The 20,694-nt window shown below is 45.9% G+C and overlaps 1 protein-coding gene across 2 annotated transcripts in view; it reads right to left on the bottom strand.

Annotated features, from left to right (window-relative positions):
• Positions 1 to 20,694, bottom strand: part of ST3GAL1 (ST3 beta-galactoside alpha-2,3-sialyltransferase 1) — a 219,334-nt gene that overhangs the window by 106,798 nt on the left and 91,842 nt on the right. For both annotated transcript variants that reach the window (XM_085604882.1, XM_085604883.1), the window contains exon 2: positions 8,081 to 8,890. In XM_085604882.1, the coding sequence (XP_085461008.1) occupies positions 8,081 to 8,389 (309 nt within the window). In that variant the 5' untranslated portion in view covers positions 8,390 to 8,890. The remainder of the gene's footprint in view (positions 1 to 8,080; positions 8,891 to 20,694) is intronic.

The raw sequence follows: 20,694 nt of genomic DNA, 5'->3' as shown, positions 1-20,694 counted from the left end.
CTAGCCTGCATCATATTACAGCAATGTGTATCCCATTCAATAGAGATAAATGTTTGTTGCACCAAACTCTTTCCATTTTATTAATCTTATCTTTGTGGGCTCATTTTCTGCACATGGTAGGGCATGCCAGAATAAAATAGGTAGAAACTCATCTTGATGTAATGCGGAAAGTGATTGCAAGAACCTGCTTCCACAGACCAAGAAAAAACACCATGGACCATTAACAGCCATTGTGAACTTTTAATAGTGAACGCTAACATTCATATCCTGTGATAATGTGCCAATAGGGTGATTCCCAGATCGAAATATGAGTTAATAGAATCTTGAAAATGAGAATCTAAATATCATATTGGGCTAATGTACTAATACACAAGTTGTATAAAATGGATGCAAATTTTGCACTAACTTTTTGCGACCATTATGTTTTTTTAAACAGACCTATGTAAATTAGAATGGATCGCAAAATACCCAATCGCAAGTCTAATTGACAAGTCTAATTGATATTCGCCAGGGAGGTCGCAATTTGCAACCCTCTGTGATGGACTACAATTGCAGAGATCCTGGCCACCATCCTAGTGACTTCATTCCAAAATGAAAATCTTTTTCTTTTATTTAAACAAAAAACAACCCCAGTTTTGCAAAGGAATGGGGCTGCTTTAAAAAGAGGTTTTCATTTTGGAAAACATGAATGGGACCAGGCAGTGGTTTCCTGGACCACTGCCTACTCTCCCAAGTCACAAAGGAGAAGGGGCATAACAGGGTTCCTTTCTCTTTGTGAATGAATTGCCACCCCAAGATGGAACTTGGTAACTGCTCAACAGTTTGCGACCAGAATTATGGCTGCACAGGAGTAGTTTCTTACCTGTAACTCCAGTTCTCTTGTAGGGGTATTTCCTAATCATGTGAATAGTCCCGCCCATGTGGGTGGACACCGAAGCACTTCATTAGATATATCTTCTTAAGTTGTCATCTTCTGCCTTTCTTCAGGAAGGCCTGTATGGACACTTAAGAGATAAAAAGACAATAATGCAGCCTAAGAAACTAGGCTACACTGGCCATTACTTCATCTTGAAGTGAAAAAGATAGCCAGTTTAATTTTAAGTTTAGTAATTTACTAAGTTTTACACATAGAAAACTCTCCTTCACAAAACTCCTTTTTCATGATAGAGATGAAAGGAATGGATAGAGAAGCCCATATAGGCTGCCATTATGTGTCTGCAAATGGGTACCGTGCCTTTAAGAGTCTCCAGAGACCCCCGGTATCCCATGAGGAACAGCCAGAGGCATTTACTTTCAGTTCTTTTTAAAGGTGTAAATAACCAGAGCCTGCTGAGTCTTGGGAACATCTGTATCTGCCACCAGGGAGGAGGTCGGGTTGCTTAGGACTATCACAGAAATACCCCTACAAGAGTACTGGGGTTACAGGTAAGAAACGACTCCTTCTCTTGTAGGGGATTTCCGTGTATAGTCATAATCATGTGAATAGACTAGCAAGCCCATCCCCAAAACAACTCACCAGCGGTGGCAGAACAGAGGACAACCGCACTATTGTGCAAATCGATTTCGAAGTGAAGCCTGTCCAACCTGAGCATCTACCCTAGCATCAGTATCATGGCAGTAGTGCTTAGTAAATGTGTGGACTGACTTCCAAGTGGCAGCCTTACAGATTTCTGAAATAGGTACATTACGAAGTAAAGCCGCAGTAGCTGCTTTACCTCTAGTAGAGTAAGCCCGAGGCTTACTAATCAAAGGTTTGTTTGCTTTTTGATAACACAGCTGAATACATGAAACAATCCACCTAGAAATGGATTGTTTAGGGGTAGCTAGACCAGTTCGAACTGAGCCATAGTTTACAGTATAGCTGGTCTGTTTTACGGATATCCTTAGTCTTGTCTAAATAGAATTTCAAGACTCTCCTAATGTCAAGAGAATGCAGTGACCTCTCCACAGGAGAAGATGGATTTTGAAAAAACATAGGTAAAGTAACATTCTGGTTTACATGAAACTCCGACACAACTTTAGGAAGGAACTTAGGTTGCGTTCTCATAACTACCTTGGAGGAATGAAAGACTGTATAAGGTCCTTTACAACATGAAGCCTGAAGTTTGCTAACCCTGCGGGCAGACGTAATGGCCGTCTTCCAGGACAGATGCTGAAGAGAAGCCTTATGAATGGGTTCAAACGGTTCCTTCATTAGTTGTGAAAGGACTACATTCAACTCCCATGGAGGCGAAGGACACCTGATGGGAGGAAACACTTTCTTCAATCGTTCAAGAAAATCTCTGATGACTGGGATTTTAAAAAAGGAAGTTTGTGAAGGACATTTCCTATGCGCAGTCAAAGCTGCCAGATGAACTTTGATTGAATGGAACTGAAGGCCAGAAGAGGGGAGAAGTAACCCTTCAGGGCTTAGGACCAGCAGGGGCCTTATTCCCTGTAGACTGCTGGTTGGACCGTCCTCGTGACTGTCGTTTATGAAACGCTTGTCGCTGAAACTGTTGCTGTTGATGTTGATCATACTGACGGCCTTGCCCGTGCTGGAACCACTGATCCTCCAGACATTCCTTGGGAGGCCGCATATGGAGGCGTGCATTTGGAGTGAGGAAGATACAAGATGCCATGGAACCTAGGAGAGAAGACACCTTCCGCACCATCGGGGAGGGTATGGTCATGAGAATCTGAGCCTTCCGAAGGATTGATAAGCGTCTCTCCTCCGAAGGACACATGCTTGCCTTGCGAGTATCGATGGTGGCTCCCAGATACTGTAGGCACTGTACAGGAGTCGAGACAGACTTCGTGATGTTGATGTGAAGGCCCTAACGCCAAAGTAGAGCGGAAATTTGATTGACATGTCGTTGCGCTTCTTGAAACGTCGGTGTCTTGATCAGCAAGTCGTCCAGATATGGGTAGACGAACACCCTGTCCCTCCGTAGGTGCGCTGCTACTACAGCCATGCATTTGGAAAACGTCCTGGGCGTGGACGCTTTGGAACGGGCGGAAGGTCTTATGCTGCTCTTTGGGTTTCTCCAAACCGAGAGCCTTCAAGGTTTCCATCTCGGATTTCATCCGTGCCATCTCCTCATCTGCATGTGAACCGAAGAGAGTCGAGCCAGAGAATGGTAAGTTCGCTACTCGCTGCTGAGCCTCCGGTTTTAAAAAGGTAAGGCGAAGCCAGGAATGTCTTTGAAGAGCCACGCCGTGACAATATTCGTGGGACGACAAGAGTGACGTGTCTGCCTCCGCAATGATGACCTGGTTCAGTATCTCCTGAAAGTCCTCCCGCTTGTCCCTGGGTAGGAGATCTACAAATTGGTGGAGCGATTCCCACAGGGAGCGGTCGTACCTTCCTAGAAGGGCAGTGGAGCTAGCCGCCTTCATTGATGTGGCTGCAGAGCTGCAGACTTTTCTCCCCAACAAATCCAGCCTACGCTTTCCTTGTCTGGTGGTACAGCAGACGCCGGGGCCATAGCATGCTGCTTTTTTGCTGCCACCACGATGACAGAGTCCGGGGTGGGGTCCATCTGGAGGAAGACAAGAACCGAATCGGGTGCCCTGTACTTCTTCTGTAGCCAGGAAGGCACAGATTTTACCGAAGAAGGCGTCAGGAACAGCTCCATAGCCGGTTCCAGCAAGCCAAGTACCAGTGGAGTGTCTCTGCTGGAGTGTTTCAAATATTACAGATGTTGAAGGTACTGGAGACGGCAACGGGATATTGAGTTTAGTAGCCCCTCGGACCAAAACCTCCTGAAAGGTGGTGACATCATCAATAGGTGATAATCTATTAGGAGGAGAGTCAGCGTGGGAGAGTACTGGCCTGTACTCGTAGAAGACGTGTCCCTGGTATACCGGGAGCATAATCTCCCATGGCTATGGCGCTGAGGAGAGCACGTTGATGAACGGTGACATTCACGAGAACGATGTTTCGGGCGATGCCTTGATCTTGATCTGCTGGGCTCTGTGCGAGGCACTGTCGAAGGTGCTGTCAGCCCAGGTGCAGGCAGAGATGGAGGTAACACTGGAGGAAGAGGAGGAGGAGGAGGAGGAGGAGGTGGCGGCGGTGGTGGTGGTGGCAGTGCTGTCTGCTGAGGTGTCCTCGAAGGAGAATAAGTACGGGAGTACTATGAGTCCGAAGAAGCGGCCACCCTTCTTTTTTGTGCCCTAGACTTCCTCCTCAACCTTGATGGACTGCTCAATGGCAAACGTCGGCGATGTCTTGAACTCCCTGTCGACGATGACAGGCTCACAATCGAGCGCGTCCAGGAGTGATACCTCGACGTCGAGCTTCTTTGATGGCTTCTCGACGTCGATCCTCTCGTCGACTTCGACCTTCTCGACGTTGACCATCTCCTCGACGTTGACCGTCTCCTCGACGCTGAGCGCCCCCTTGACGTTGACCGTCTCCTCGATGCTGAGCGCCCCCTCACCGCTGATCTTCTTGTTGACGTCGATTGTGATCGGCGGTGTCGTCTCGACGGCGAGTGCCGGTCAATTGAACTCGGTCGACGGTGATGGTGCTTCGAAGTCGATTGATGCCTCAACGGCAACCTCAGCTGAGATCTCGCCGTCTTTTCCCTCGACGTGGAGCATCGACGTCGCTTCGATCCAGAGTCCTGCGTCGATGGGAAGCAGATTGTCCTCATACCTGCTCTCGCCGTCATCGCAGCAGTTTCAGACGTCGAAGGGAACCGGTGCAGTTTGTCAGCCTGTTTTCAACTGGGGAGCCCCCCAGAGGCCGGCGCATGGGTCTTGGTAGAGGACTTATCCCTCTTCTTGCCCAGAGGTCCCTGTAGAAGTTGCCTGTCATCTCTGCTCCATCTTTGAAGTCGAATTTTCACCCTGTCACGCAGGGTGCACCTAGAAAAGGTTGTGCAAATGGCGCAGTTATCAAGGATATGAGAGGCAGGCAGACACAGAATACACACTCTGTGTGATTCAGACTTTGCCTTTTTCCTCCCACAGTCAGGGCACTTGTCAAATAAGGATGGCATTGTGACAAGCAAACTGGAATTTCTGCCCAAAAACTACAGCAGAAAAAAGAGAAAGGTCAAAGACGTCGAGTGAAGTCTAAAAACTCACTTTCAAGCTAGAAATATTGAAACAAATACCAATCAAGGTAGAGCTCAATGCTCCAGGGTCCTGCTAGCAGGAGCCGGAAGAAAGAACTGAAAGTAAGTGCCTCTGGCTGTGCCTCATGGGATCCCGGGGGTCTCTGGAGACTCTTAAAGGCACGGTACCCATTTGCAGACACATAATGGCAGTCTATGGGAGCTTCTCTATCCATTCCTTTCATCTCTATCATGAAAAAGGAGTTTTGTGAAGGAGAGATTTCTATGTGTAAAACTCAGTAAATTACTAAACTTAAAGTTAAACTGGCTATCTTTTTCACTTCAAGATGAAGTAATGGCCAGTGTAGCCTAGTTTCTTAGGCTGCATTGCTGTGTTTTTATCTCTTAAGTATCCATTCAGGCCTTCCTGAAGAAAGGCAGAAGATGACAACTTAAGAAGATATATCTAATGAAGTGCTCCGGGGTTCACACACATGGGCGGGACTATTCACATGATTATGACTATACACGGAAATCCCCTACAAGAGAACCATTGATACATACCATACTGTCTCACAATCGGGAAGTAACGGTAAATTGCAGAGTTTGCAAGTGCCCAAGGCCCATTGGCTTTGGCAGTAATGTCACGTGCTTTCTTTTCATTTTCTTTTGTAGGAAATCATAAAAAGCTCACTTATCAAACATTGGCAGAACTTAAACAAAACTTAAATCAAACATTAATCTCAGAAAGTAGGGGAAAGGCTTTAAATGTATGCAAAGTATGACTTCTCATTGAAAATATATACATTTCAAACTAGGAAGTGATGGACGTTACAAAATGTTACTAGCTTCTGTTTTAAAAAAAAACTCTTTTTCTTTTCTATAGAATGTTCTACTAACTTCTGTGGCCGAATGAGCGGTTTACTCTAAATGTATGTATGCATATATGTATGTATGTATGTACTATTTAGATATAATGAATCAAGCCAAAAGGCAGCCAAGTACTACTGTACAGGGTCATGGTAAAGATATGGAATGAATGATTGGAGATGGAGCTCATACTGAGAGTGCAGGTGCTCTGTTACTTTGTTGTGATGTATTGTTCTGTAAACAGACCCTCCAGGATTTCACAATCTAGCGATTTGCAAAAAAGTTGCTAAATTGGCAGTTTTGTAAAAAAGCCTGCACCCTTTTATAAAAGTGCCCGCAAAATTAAAGGATGTGCCCCCTCCTTTTATTGGCCCAGTCTTGACCAGAGAGCCAAATAAAAGGAGGGGGTTCAGCGGGCAAGCGAGGTGTTTGTTTACTCACCTGCCTGCTTCTGTGTCCTATCCCCCTGCCTGGAGGCACCTGGATCGAGCCTGCCACAAACAAGAGAAGACAGAAGAAGAGGACCAGAAAAAGACAGAAGACAGACGGGAAGAAGGAAGAGAGAAAATGGAAGTATAGAAAGAAGAGAGAAGAAGAAAAAAGGAACACTGCTGCTGCTTGGACCGGGACACTAAAGAGGAGGTAAGTTGTGTTGCAGGCTGTCAAGATGCAGTTTCTCTGCTTTCCATCAGTACTCCCATCATTCACGGGCTAAAAGCGTATGTGTGACTGCAGGGGATTTACAGGAGAGATGAGGAGCACATTGTGGTGAGCCCAGGGTGCAACACGTGTTTTTCTTTTTTTCAAAGAAAACAAAATCAGGCCCGCCATGTGTGGGCATGCAGCGGGACCCGCTGGGGGCCATTTTTTTTTAATAAAGAATTTCGATACGCTGTCTGTGGAATGTAGCGGGTCCTGCTGGAGGCAATATGTTTTTAGAAAAAAAGAAAGACTTTGGGCCCGCCACCTATGGGCATAAGGCCCCCCTGTGGGCAATTTTTTTTTTCTTCCAAGAATTCTACCTGTGGGCACACAGTGGGACTAGCTGACAGCAATATATTAAAAAAAGGAAAGCAAAATAGTTTGCAGTAAAATGCCACTAAATTTTGTGCCACTAATATCCTGGTTTTCCGCTGCTAAATTTTCTAATATATGCCACAATATCCTGGGGGATTTGTTTGAGGAGGAGTGTCTTCAGCTCTTTCCTAAATGAGTGCATGATAGGGCAATCCTGGGGAATACTCCGGATCCTGGGTGCATACATTGAGAACATCTATTACCTTGTAAAGCAATGAAATTTGCAGAGGGAAATGCTGCTTTTGAAGTGTGTAGTCATGTATTTAGGAAATTTCCATTAAGACATCTCCATTAAAAGTTAACTGGAAAACATATCAAATAACACAGGGAAAGAAGTTCTTTGGAGTTGTGCTATAATACACACACAAGTAAACATTATACAATTTTCAGTCTTTGCAAAATGTTTTCAAAGTAGGTTATGTTGAGCAAATCAAGATCCATCAAAGCGGTCATCCCATCTCTCATCCTACAACAAGCCATCACTCAAAACTTCTAATTTGAAAGGTTCATTCCAAACTCAGCAATGACACGTCATATATAAATTAGAGTACAGGCCATGCTCTCCCACTACTCCCCTTGCCTGATCCCTTCCCTAACTATTTAAAAAGCTGTGGTAGTCAGAACATCCATGACTTTCCTTAGCTTGGCCAATGCAAGTACCAGGTTGCCTGCCTTGGAGTAGTCCTCAATGCTGGAGTCAGACTGCGGTGATAAAAACAACTCTTCGGTCTCTTTCAGAGTAAACTCATGGATATTTCAATGATCCCCGTTGAATGCACGTGAATTCTTCAAGATTCTCTGCTTCACCCATACTCATAGCAGTGATAAAAAGACTTCATCTCCAAACACTCTTTCCATTCCAGCAAACAAACATCTACTCCATTATCGCATCCAAAGGCAGACACTGCCGTGTGGTGCACACAACCCAGCTATGGGTTGTCTCCCTATGGACATCGATGTTGAGGACAACTCCCTCTAAAACAACTGGAAATGTATTGCTTCTAACCACTGTTCTCCAAGTGAAGGCCAACACATATTTATACATCGATGTGAAATGATATGGTTCTGCTAAAACAGCGGTCACTGACCTGCCACCATCTGAACACGTCATCAGGAATCTCGCTGTTCTGTTTGGTCAGCAAGTGTGGAATAGATTCATTAAATCTCTCTTCAAACCAAGGCGAATTACTATTTTCAACAACACACGAAGTGCAGCTGCATGGTCTTGTAGGAAGATTAACCAATCTTTTGAGATGTATCGACAACTTCAAAAAATACGAATCAGGTTGCAGGTTGTCGATAATGTAGTTGTGCGTATAAGTTAACAAGAAGGTAGTCATTATTACAGCAAAAAAAGTTAGTCCGAGAGTACACACTTTAAGACGTCCTTTTTTCATACCTATTGATGTTTTCTTTGGTTTCCCGGTTTAAAAAAAAAAAAAAATTAGAGCGTAGCAAATAGAGCACAGAGGTAAACCTTCCAGGTATAATCCGATATTCAAGTGTGGAATACTAATTCACAAGTACTCTGAAAAAAGTACTAGTCCTGCAGAACGAAATCTTAAGAATATAATAGATCCATTTGTATATCATTAAAAAAAAATGAATTGGCTCCCTCTCAAAATCCTTAGTATTGCAGCGCAAGTCTCCTACCAAGATTTTAAAAGAACAATCCATATAACCCGTTAAAAGTACTTCCCTCGGGTGTTAAAAGACGATTTGTGACCATGTAAATGACTTTACTTGCACTGTAGGCTTTGCAGGCAAAGGACGGAAAGGGAAGGTCGCTTTCTTTCGTTGATGATCATTCTTAGTGAGAGAAATTGATGAGATCAGTGTCTGGCTCCTCTAGACCATGTTTCTTGGTTCTGCTTGAACACCAGTGTTAGTCTTGACATCTGTGTACAAAAAAGAGGGTAGAGTCAGGCATTTGGATTGCATTATAATTAAAAATACTAAACGTGGCTGTATGTCAGAATAGAAAGGACAAAAATACTGAGACCTACATATCGAGGTCCATAATATTGTGAAAGTGCATATAGTTACTATTCATAACTCCACATCTGCATATTTTTAAGATATATTATATCGTCATGATATACATATATATATATATATATATATATATATATATATATATATATATATATATATATATATATATATATATATATATATATATTCATTTTCAGATTGCTCCTTCCGTCTCCCCACGCCCAAGGCAGGCAGGTCGTTCGGTGTCGGCGGAGCGCGCCGACTTTAAGATGTCCAAATACGTCAAGTATAACGACCACCACTGAGCTTTTCAATCACCAGATCTTAGTTTATTAGGTAACGCGTTTCGCCTGACACAGCAGGCTTGATCACACACGGAGTCGTGGGATGAATACACGTTTATACTATCAGGGAAACAACACTGAAAACGGACAACATACAAACTAGTATCAACCAAGTGTGTTAGTTTGGCGGCCATTTTAAACTAGTCAAAATTATAGATGATACATATGTTCAGTCTAGTGCTGTATATGGCCTAACACATGTTATTTCTAATTAATTGAACTATTGTATTCATAGTTTCAAACAATTATTTCCTCATATTTACATGTTGATATCCTTTATACATTGTGCCTTGAAAAAATATCCTGTATACAGTCTAGTGCTGTTATGTGAATCCTCAATATATACACACAATTTACACTATTCATTGAGCATAGTGCTCTGATTTAAACTATTGTATTCAAAACAATTTTTTTTTTTTTTTTAATACAATAGTTTAAATCAGAGCACTATGCTCAATGAATAGTGTAAATTGTGTGTATATATTGAGGATTCACATAACAGCACTAGACTGTATACAGGATATTTTTTCAAGGCACAATGTATAAAGGATATCAACATGTAAATATGAGGAAATAATTGTTTGAAACTATGAATACAATAGTTCAATTAATTAGAAATAACATGTGTTAGGCCATATACAGCACTAGACTGAACATATGTATCATCTATAATTTTGACTAGTTTAAAATGGCCGTCAAACTAACACACTTGGTTGATACTAGTTTGTATGTTGTCCGTTTTCAGTGTTGTTTCCCTGATAGTATAAACGTGTATTCATCCCACGACTCCGTGTGTGATCAAGCCTGCTGTGTCAGGCGAAACGCGTTACCTAATAAACTAAGATCTGGTGATTGAAAATCTCGGTGGTGGTCGTTATACTTGACGTATTTGGAAATATATATATATATATATATATATATATATATATATATATACATATATGTGTGTGTGTGTGTGAGGTTAAGTATAGAAAATGTATACTTACCTACATACATTTACTTTTGCAATATTTTGTTCCTCGATATATAGGTCTAGATATTTTGGGCCCCACAATATTTGGTAGTCAATATTGTTGTGGAATACCACTAGAAGCTGTGCAAACGGGGACACTATTAGATTGGATAAGAAATCATAGCTCTTTTTTACACAAATGAATGGTGTTTACCACCCAGCATTAGATAAAAGAAGGGTGCACTCTCCCCAATATGAAAATCCGCCTGTACCGGGCAGGGTTATCCAGCCACATGTTTCCTCACTTGCAGTGTTAGATTTTGCGAGACAGGCAGAAGAACCTCTGCCCCATACACACATTTTCACCCACCTTTATAATATGACATAAGTGGGAGGGTACCCAGTAAAGGCAGATTGTCCAGTATTACGAAGCAAGTTACAAGAGTACGCACCCCAATGAAATGTAGACCAATCTTTAGCTGCCTATAGGCTGTGTGTGCTGGGAAACTGATTGGTCTCTATGAGACGTAGGTTGGAGTGGGGAGGGGGGGTCCTGAAAACCACTGGTACCTTTGAGAGGCAGAAGCGCAGGATACGGCTCCACAGGGAAGAAACTACACCGCATCACTCCACTGAGTGGAGCCATTTCCACCTCGTGCACAACACTTCTGACAGGAAATAGTATATCAGGGGAAGGCCACTGTCATAAGATTGATAATCTTGACCTACAATAACATCACATCCAGTACATTGCCTACCACTGCATAGCCAAGGTAAGTATATTATCATAATTTTTACATCCACATCAACTTAAAATATAATTGTCACATGAAATAATTCAGGGGATATGGGGGGTTACAGAGAGCTTCCCTTCCTGTTATCCCCATGTCTGCTGGTAGACTATTTACTTCTCCCTTTCTTTGCTTGCAGTTCTTTTACCTGGCACAAACATCAGTACCTGCCTTGGCGGTAACAATTCTGATCTGCCAGGGTGCCCACAACTCTCCGCCACACAGCTCCTAGTGTAGAATTTATTTAATGCCGGCAGCATGGTTGCAGGCAATAGCCGCAGGTAGAGCCCTGGAACTCATATGTTTTAGTTGTTGTTTTGAGAAACAAATATGTATTGAACATGGACTGCTGCCATGTTTCAGTAAACCAATATTTTACCAATTAATCATTAGATGACCCTGGGGAGTGGAATTAAGGCTTTGATGGCCAGATGCTTTCTATTCTTTGAATTTAGGCCTGGGCATGAAATTCCTCTCCGCTCGCTGAGTTTACGGAGTTATTCCCATTCCGTGCTCCCACTCCTTGCTCCGTGTACTGTGTGGAGTTCAGAATAACTCTGCTCCGCTTATTACCTCACTCGCCAGCATTAAGTTGGCAAGTGCGAGAAAGGAAAACATTACTGCAGACCACCTCCCGGTGAGATTTCTCAATGCGGGCTGTCGCGGATGGCCACCACCGCTTGCATTAGACACCTTCCGCTCGCGTTCAGGAAGCTGCCGCTCGATAAGAACATCTGCTTGAATGGCAGAAAGAAGCAGTACCCTCTTGCACTGCACATGATGCCGTTCGCACGGATTTTCCAGTGTGGGACAAACACCCGGTGCTGAAATTCAGCGCGAACTGCACGACCTAATGCATTGCAATGCACGCTTGCAGAACACAATGAAACTGGGGTCCACTGAAATGTTCAATAGCTAACCAACAACACATACTACAAAATAGAGAATTCAGCATTCTTGCTACCCAACAAAAGCCTTCAGCAATCAAGGTGAATTGAGAGGACCTAGCTACGACTAAAGAGTTCCCCTACCTAGGCAGTATTATCGGACATGATGGAGGGGCAGGCAGTGACATGAAGAGCAGACTGAACAAGGCCACGAATGCCTTCAGGACACTAAAGAATGTGTGCAGGTAATCTCAGTACAGCACCAACACCAATTTGAGGCCTTACTAGAGAAGCATTCTGTCCACACTCTTGTATTGATCAGAATTCTGGTGGATGACACAAAGCGACATCATCAAACTGTCAGACCAGTAACAGGAGAAGCATTTTGTGGCTGCTCATTATCTCCAACCAGCAGCTGTTCACCAGATGCAAGCAAGAGAGCAAGGACACCAGCATTACCAAAAAAAGATGGAGGTGGATAGGACAACCATCGGAAAAGAAGACCCCGTCACAAGAACAGCTCTCAAGTGGACCCCAGAAGGCAAGCGGACGCCAAAGAACACCTGGTGCAAACTGTGAAACAGAAATGAAGGCCCTGAACCACAGATGGGAACTGTACATAAACTTTCCCGAAACAAATGGAAGTGGGGGTCTCCAGGCGGCATAAAGGATGGGAAGTATGTAAGCATATATACCACCAGCAACAGGATGCAGTAAAGGACATGTGTGACTGTCCAACTAGACTTTCAATAAGCGCCGAAGACATTCAAAGAAGGCAGCTGCTCTGAAGTAAGCCGCCTATCACTTCACTGCTTACAATCAGAATTAAACTAAGGAAAGAGCTTTAGTGCAGCTCCAGCCAGAGAACGCATGCTGGCAAACTCTAGCCCACCTGGGAAAAGAGAGGACACATTACACATGGTTTGGCTGCACACGCGTGACACCTTACACTTGGTAGACAAGTGAAACTCACAGCCTCTAATCAAAAACATGCCAAGACCTGGCGGTCACAGTGAGTCGTTTCATCTAGCCACTATTATATCTTTGCAGCTGAACCGAGGCATCAGACGGGCACCTGGATTACAGCCGTCCTGCACAAGGCATGTCCTGCCCGAGTGACTAAAACTGTGGCAGCCTACACTTGCACTTACCTCAGACCCAAAGAGCATCACGTCTGGTGGGTGTCTCTTGCACGGGCATGGGGTAAGCACTGATGACGTCTGTGTGAGGGGACCAGCCCAGGCTGGGAGGTCTGCGCTCCCCTGCACACCACCGGGCTGAGGACGGCGCACTGTGTCGGATTCTTCCAGGGCCCCTGGGCCTGCCTTGTAATGACGGCGTCAGGGTTCACCTTAGGTCTGGTAAACACATTTCACTTACTCATGTCTCCATGGTAAAGGAAGTCTGGATGCTTCGTTGCGGCTCGCAGTACTTGCTGTGCTCTTGACTAACGACCTCGGGGACTCCGGGCCCAAGACGGCGAGCCACGGAAATGGTGTCTGCATGGGACTCACGCAGACAGGGAGGCGCGGGGAAGGAGCTGTGGACTCATTCTATATAGGGCGCATATTCAGCACTGTTTGCATTGCTGGCCCCACACTGGCATCACACGTCTCTGGGGGTCTCGGGTAATTCTGCACCTGCTGGTGCTGTCAACGCTGCCACCCATTGAAAGAGTGATGTTGCCTGACTTTTATAGGATTATCCTCATACAATTTAGCGCCAGGAAACCCGCTGGGTAGCCCTGCGCTCTATAAGTGGAAATCCTAATAATAATACAACTCAGGACATACTCATCTGTGGGACGGGGGATTCCACTTGCAGAACCCATCCTAAGTCCATACAACTCCCGGACCAGGCGCAAAATGTAGGCAAACTACTAGGAGGTCTGCAGTTCGCAGCCGCCCCTTTCGAGGGGGGAGTACGGATGATTTTGGGTTGCCCTCATGGACTGCTAACTGCATTGCTTCTCTGATAAGCAAGCCGGGGATGCATTGGTACCTAGTCGGGCAGCTTGGATGAGATGGGACCATCTGGTCTCGGCCTGCACTTCGGAGCCCTTGAGCCATAACACTGAGGATCCTGACGAGCATGGGTGCAGAACCACTCATAGGCGGCTGAGCCCCCCTTATAGCCCAGAAGCCTACTTGTCTGCATGCAAAGACACGGTAGACGAGGCTGCAGCCCTGTGAGGGCACGCAGCCCGGCGAGGGCGCGCAGCCCGATGAGGGCGCGCAGCCCGGCGAGTGTGCGGGTGGCACATAGCTATGTAGGCACACACAGGTGCGCATGTGTAGCAGCTGAGGCACCAGATCTCTAATACAGCACCTCATGTTGTTGGGCGGGCAGAGGGACAGTCCCCTTGCGCCACCAGGCAGCAGTTCAGGGGCCATCACAAGCGGGGAGCAGAGAGCGCCGAGTTCCTGCTTTAAACTCTATTCAAATATTTATAAAAACAAACCTGTAATCTTTGTTATTATGAATGATGGGACATCTGATGCAGAAATGCCACTCTATGGTGCCAGATGCTATACACAAAACTAAGGCGACTTTTTAAAATATTTTGATTCAGGCGACTTGCGTGTGTGCCAGGTGTCAGCAAGTGGGCACTGGGTGTCGTTTTTCTCCCCTTGGTCTTGCCAAAATAAATGACAAACCTTATGATATTTCATGTAACACACCCAATGCCTAGTGCGCAAGTTAAGGTCTGAAGGGGCCCGAGTTATGTTATTGCTTTCACTCACTTAACCATAGAATGTTGGAATCCCGTGAGCACATCTCAGGGTCCTTGTTTCCTCATTTGCCATAAATGGGAGCATTCAGAAAACGACTGAAGACCAAAATCAAACGGTCTGAACACATGGACCAGTCTGCTTAGCCTTAAAGTGCAGAGAGACCGATTATCTCATTTCAAAGCACTATCCCATTTCAAAGCACTATAGATATTTTTCCTGACTACAATTCAAACACGGAGTAAAATTATGTGGTGATAGCACACGGGGAAATATCAAAACCACGAGACTCGAATGTTTACAGATCTGTAAATTACGGTTTTTCCCCATTCTTTGAGCTGCAAAACTTGAAACAGTGTGGGATTTCCACACGGATTTCTGCATGCTTTGTGTCCTGAACTATAAGTGATAAAAACCGATGGATTTGTGCGGTAATTTTGAATAAATTCTAACGGCGCTTGAAACACAAATTTATGCGTAACCCGGAGAAACGTAAACCATGTGATGAGCGAAGCGTTATAACTGCAAGGAAATAATGTCGTTTGAAAAAACACACGATCTGTCTTTTGGTGCAGGAAGGCCAGATGTTTGCTCAGCAGAAAAGCAGGTGAATAATGTAACGCAGGGACAGTGGCGCCTGTAGTCCCTTCACCCTTCCCGGACTTGGGGGATATAAATAGCCGTAGGCGGGTGTAACCATAGTGCCGCGTTTGAACTCACAGGGCTGCATTTGGAAATCTGCCATCAGCGGCTTTGCCTGTTCAAAACGACTTTTAACTTGGGAATGGGCGTGACTGAAATTCGTGACACTCAGAGCCACCCGGCTGCGATCGTAACTGTAGCAGACTGGGGTGGCAGCGAGCATCTTTCACCGGTGTGTAAATTGCGCTCTGGTGGCGTTTACACAGATGTGTTAGGAATCAGTGTTCCTGTAAATAGCGCCACAATAAACGTCATTGCGCACCAAGCACATTGGCACCCGCCTCCGTTATCAGGGTTAGATTCCGTCCAGGTCCAATCCATTTTAATGCGAGAGGCAGGGCTCACCTCAGGTGACCGTGACGCCTGACGCAGACATCTGCCGCGCACGCAAGTGCATCTTTGGCATGGGAAGCAGGCGCGCTAGATCGATTGTTCCCGATGTGACTGCTTGTATTTCCGGAAAATTACACAATTTCTGAGGAGTGGCTGGATCTCAGCTTTTGAAAAGCTCAAGCGCGCGCGGAGATAGAACACAAGTTTCAGCTAAGTGTGTATTTGATGAGGAAGAGTGACAGATCCATTCATTAGGTCTGTCGCAGGGTCGGACTGGGCCAAAACACATAGGTCTAGTCACTAAAATGAAAGTGGCCCTCATTAGTAATCCAGATAGCTAACAAAGTGGCCCATGTTTGCAAATGAGTCCCTTTTTGGGTCTCCATGACCCAGCGCATGCGCTGGTCTGGCAAGAGTTATTGAGAGGGCTCCAAAAAGTGCTACCAGGCCAGCCTAGAGCTACAGTGCATGTGCGCGCGCGCGCGCGTGCCGCGCTTTACCGTGATCACTTTCACTTTCGCGGTCACACGGCCGCTTGCCATAGCCAATAGGCCTCGCTTTTGGGACCTTATAAGTAATTAGTTATGCAACTGTTGCATGGCTAAACACTTATAAGGTCCCAAAGGCGAGACCTATTGGCTATGCCAATGCTTGTTGAACTTGTAATGACGCGCTGTATGGGTATTTTGCTATATATCGAAGACTACATGCCTATCAATGGAGCCGGCTCTAACCCCGCCCCCCACCCCCCCCTGTCATTGGAGGGGATGACCTGAAGGACACGGACTCAGATCGTGCCTTGCTCTCGACACATAACTCCGAGGACTTCCAGCCCCTGGTTGCCTCCGGCACTTCTGCCGAAATCATTTAACTGCGCTAATGTTGGTGATATGGAACAGTGCCATGTGTGAGTCAAGGCTGTAACTGTAAGCTGCGCCTGCTCTATTGTTATTTTGCCTTTGGGGTCAGTTGTGACCTTAGTTACGGTGCTTGCCTTTTGGATGGTGTGATGTGAATGGGGCCGGACTGGCCGTAGCAGGCATTGGGCGTTTCCCTGGTGGGCCGCCAAGGTCGGGCCGGTTTTAGACCCCTGGGGGGGGGGGGGGGGGTTCTTAACAGGGCCCGGTGTTGCAGCATAGCATAGCATAGCTGCAATATCAGCCCCCTTATCAGCCCCCTGTAACAAAAGCAGCACATGGCTTTCCACTATGAACCCCCCCAGGGGCCATCCAAGCTCTTTGTCAGGGCCAGTTTCGGTTCCCAGTCCGGGCCTGGATGTACAGCTGGGAGGCACCATGGCTGGCGCGCTCCATCCCTGTACCGAAGTTGTGCGTGTGATGATAGCACGTGTTGAATGTTTGTTTAATGGTTTGGATGGAGAGTTGTTTTCTTCCTGTCCTGGGGTTAGGGGATTGGGTCGTTGAGTCATGGGTTCTTGGGCTTATATGGTGGATTGCCTCTGCCTCCCCCACCGGATTCCTGCCAAGGTGGTTACAAGCCGCTACGCAATGTGTGAAATTGGGTCTCCTGCCTGGGTAATTAAAGAGCCACTATCCTATTCCGTTATGGTATTCTCCGTGATCTATAATTTTATCAGCTGGAAAGTTAAGGGGTCTTAACAACATGGCCAAACGGTACAAGGTATATACATACCGAAAGAGAAGGGGAGCACATATAGCCCTCGTACAGGTGACCCATCTTACTGCCACGGAGAGGGATTCGATACGCAAGAGATGGCGGGGGCAGTTATACGCAGCTTTACACACTGCCTTTGCCAGATGGGTTCTGCTGTGGATCTGCCCGGGGGGGGGGGCATTCCAAACATGAGTGAAATGATCGACCCTGACGGGAGGTATGTGATAGTGACGGGTCTCCTTCTGGACTGTGACTTTTAACCATTGTTGGGATCTATGTTGTAACATAGACCAGGGTGGGATCTTTGCTGAATTGTCTAAAATCCTGGCCCCATATATGACCCAAAGTATCTCACTGGGTGGAAATGATAATAGTGTTGCAGATTGAATTCTTGACAGAGCCCACCTGCCGTTAGATGATTCCCTGGTTCATCAGCTGTCACAGGTTATCTTGAACTGGCAGCAGGGATGGGTGGACTCCTGGAGGCACCTGCACCCCGAGGTCAGTGATTACTCTTTCTACTCGGGAATGCATGAACTACATGCACGTCTTGATGCTTTCCTGTGCTCCCTGGAGGTCCACAGAGATGTACATCATATAGAATATCTATGTCAGATGGTCTCGGACCACAATCCAGTGTTACTCTCCCTAAATTGACACAGAGAGCATCAATGAATGCTGGACTGGCACATATGAGCCGGGACCTTGTGTTCCTACATACTATAGGAGAAGCTATACAGGACTACTTTGTAGACAATTAGGCTGCAACCACTTTGCCCCTGATCAAATGGATGCTTTTAAAGCAGTAATTAGGGGGCGTTGTACAGCTGAGATAGTGGGAGTATGGCACACACTGGAGGGAGAAGTCAAAACCCCAGAGAGGACATTAAGAGACCTGGACCTAGCGAGGCCTGGGAACCCGGATCTAAAGCAACAGCTCATGGATGCTAATGAGCTGCTGGAAGTCCAGACTGAGAAGCTCCACTGCTTTTACCATTGTGAATACATGATACGTGCCCAAACTGAGCACGATAATTAAGGCAGGGACCCTACTGGAAGGACTCCCAACCCCATGTTCAGGGGCTCCCTAATCCTAGAGGTAGAATTAGAATTAGGTGAGCGTCTCTACACCCATGACAACATAAATAGTAGATTTGTGAAGTACTATACAACACTATGCACCCCCACACCGCTATTGTCCCCCTAGATAATGGGACAACTTCTTGGGCTCAGTGGTATTCCTGATGCTTATGCAGGAGGAGGCAGATAACTTATGTGGTGCTATCATGCTTCAGGAGGTGCGGGTTGCTATCAAGGCCATGGCACGAGGCAAAGTCCCTGGGACCAATAGCCTGCCAGTAGAATTGTATGCAACGAATGCAGAGGAACTGTGAAAAAGTTGGTTGCCTTCTATGGTGCAGCCTAAGCGGCGGGTCGCTTGCCCATCTCCACCAGCAAAGCTTTAGTGGTCCCACTGATAAAACCAGGCTGCCCACATGATGTTAGTCAATACCGCCCCTTATCAATGCTTAACATGGACTATACAATTATCAGCTGGATATTGGGCATTCGCCTCTTAACTTTCATGTCCAAGTTGATCGATGCTAATCAAGCTAGGTTCATTTCAGGGCGTAACACAGCAATCAATATTCGCAGAATCCTTTCGATCCTCGAAGAGGAGTTCCTAGACTAACACAGGGCAGCGACTGAGGCAACTGACATCGAAAAAATCCTTTGATAGCCTACGTTGAGTTTCTATATTGGCTGATGTCGAAAATGGGTCTTGGACCTGGGTTCGTCCCGTGGACTAGGCTCCTTTATTCGGCACCTGCCACCCCAGTTTGAACCAGAATATGTATCTCTGACTCCTATGTTGTAGGACGGGGAACTATCAATCAATCAATCAATCAATCAATCAATCAATCACTCAATCAATCAATCAATCAATCAATCAATCAATCAATCAGTACATTTGTACTGTGCACTATTCACCCGTGAGGGTCTCAAGGCGCTGTGGGAGGTGGGGGGGGTGCTACTACTGCTCGAATAGCCAGGTCTTGAGAAGCCTCCTGAAGGTTAGTAGGTCCTGGGTCTGCTGTAGGTGGATGGGGGGGGGGGTGTTCCAGGTCTTGTCGGCGAGGTGGGAGAACGATCTGCCGCTGAGAGGAATTCCAACTTTCTCCTTTACTGTTTGCCATCACAGTTGAATCATTTGCTAGCAGCGCACGCTTTGGTAAGTCGTATTGGGGGTCAGAATTGCAGGGCATTTCAGACCACACCGCCATATATACAGATGACATGCTCTTGTTCCTGCGCGATGTGCGAGAGCACTCCTGCAGCATTTTGGAAGGGGAGGAAATATAGCTGAAGTGAGAGCTGACTTTCACCACAGGACAGCATGTCTTACCCTGATTTCTAACATGTACGTTTGTGCCATTTATATACCACATAAACCCTGGGGTATCCAAGCACTTGTTGCATCTGGTTGATGAGGTGGGAGCAGATCACCTTGACCTGTCCCTCCGGCTCACAGTAATTGACAGAACCATGCTTGGCTTTGATGGACTGAGTAGGCTTCAGACATGCCCTGGTGAATTTCCACCCACCTAGTTTTTTCCTAGCATTGCCGGGCTACCAACTTAAGTTGGGCCACTGACCTAAGGCTAGGGCTAAGAATGGGGAGCTTGTCCTGTAGTAAGGCATGGGAGCCGGGTCTGTGTGGGTGGGACTGTGTCTGTTCTGATGAACCATAAAAGCTGTTTTCCACTAGATGCATAGGAGTAGCATGAGGGAGTTTTTGAGCTTTCTGTGGCTGCTATTAATGTACTATTTTAGGAATCTTGTGGCCAGTAAATCCGTTTTTGGATAAGATAAAGCATGAAGGTTTCCAAGTTACATGTGTACAACTGTGTGCGCGCCCTGTAGCAGAACACAGAGACCCACATTCAGGATCAGGACATGTCTATGCAAATACCTCTTGCATCTGTAAAAGGGGAGGACATGCAGTTACCTGAAGAGTTACAAAAGAAGCTCAGATCTGTTTCTGTGACGTGAGACCTCAGTGTCTCATCTCATGAGAGGCACTCAGCGCCATGCCATGAAGTCATAATCATAACTATAAGGTATAATGGTACCACTACTGGTTGGAGAATGCATTTCCTGAAAATATAGTACTAGATGACGTCAGAGACTTTGATAATCTCGCAAGTCGAGAGAGGCACCAGGCCTGCTCCTTCCGGTGCCACTTTGCCACTTGACTTTGTTGTTCATCAGACATCTGTGCACCACTCAGCTGCCTATGCGGCCATGGCAGAAGACTCTACTGAAGCGC

Source organism: Triturus cristatus, chromosome 5_1, assembly GCF_964204655.1.
Source record: "Triturus cristatus chromosome 5_1, aTriCri1.1, whole genome shotgun sequence".
NCBI classification, from domain to species: Eukaryota; Metazoa; Chordata; class Amphibia; order Caudata; family Salamandridae; genus Triturus; species Triturus cristatus.
Note: the sequence above shows the minus strand (reverse complement) of the source record. Positions and strands in the feature narration are given on the sequence as shown.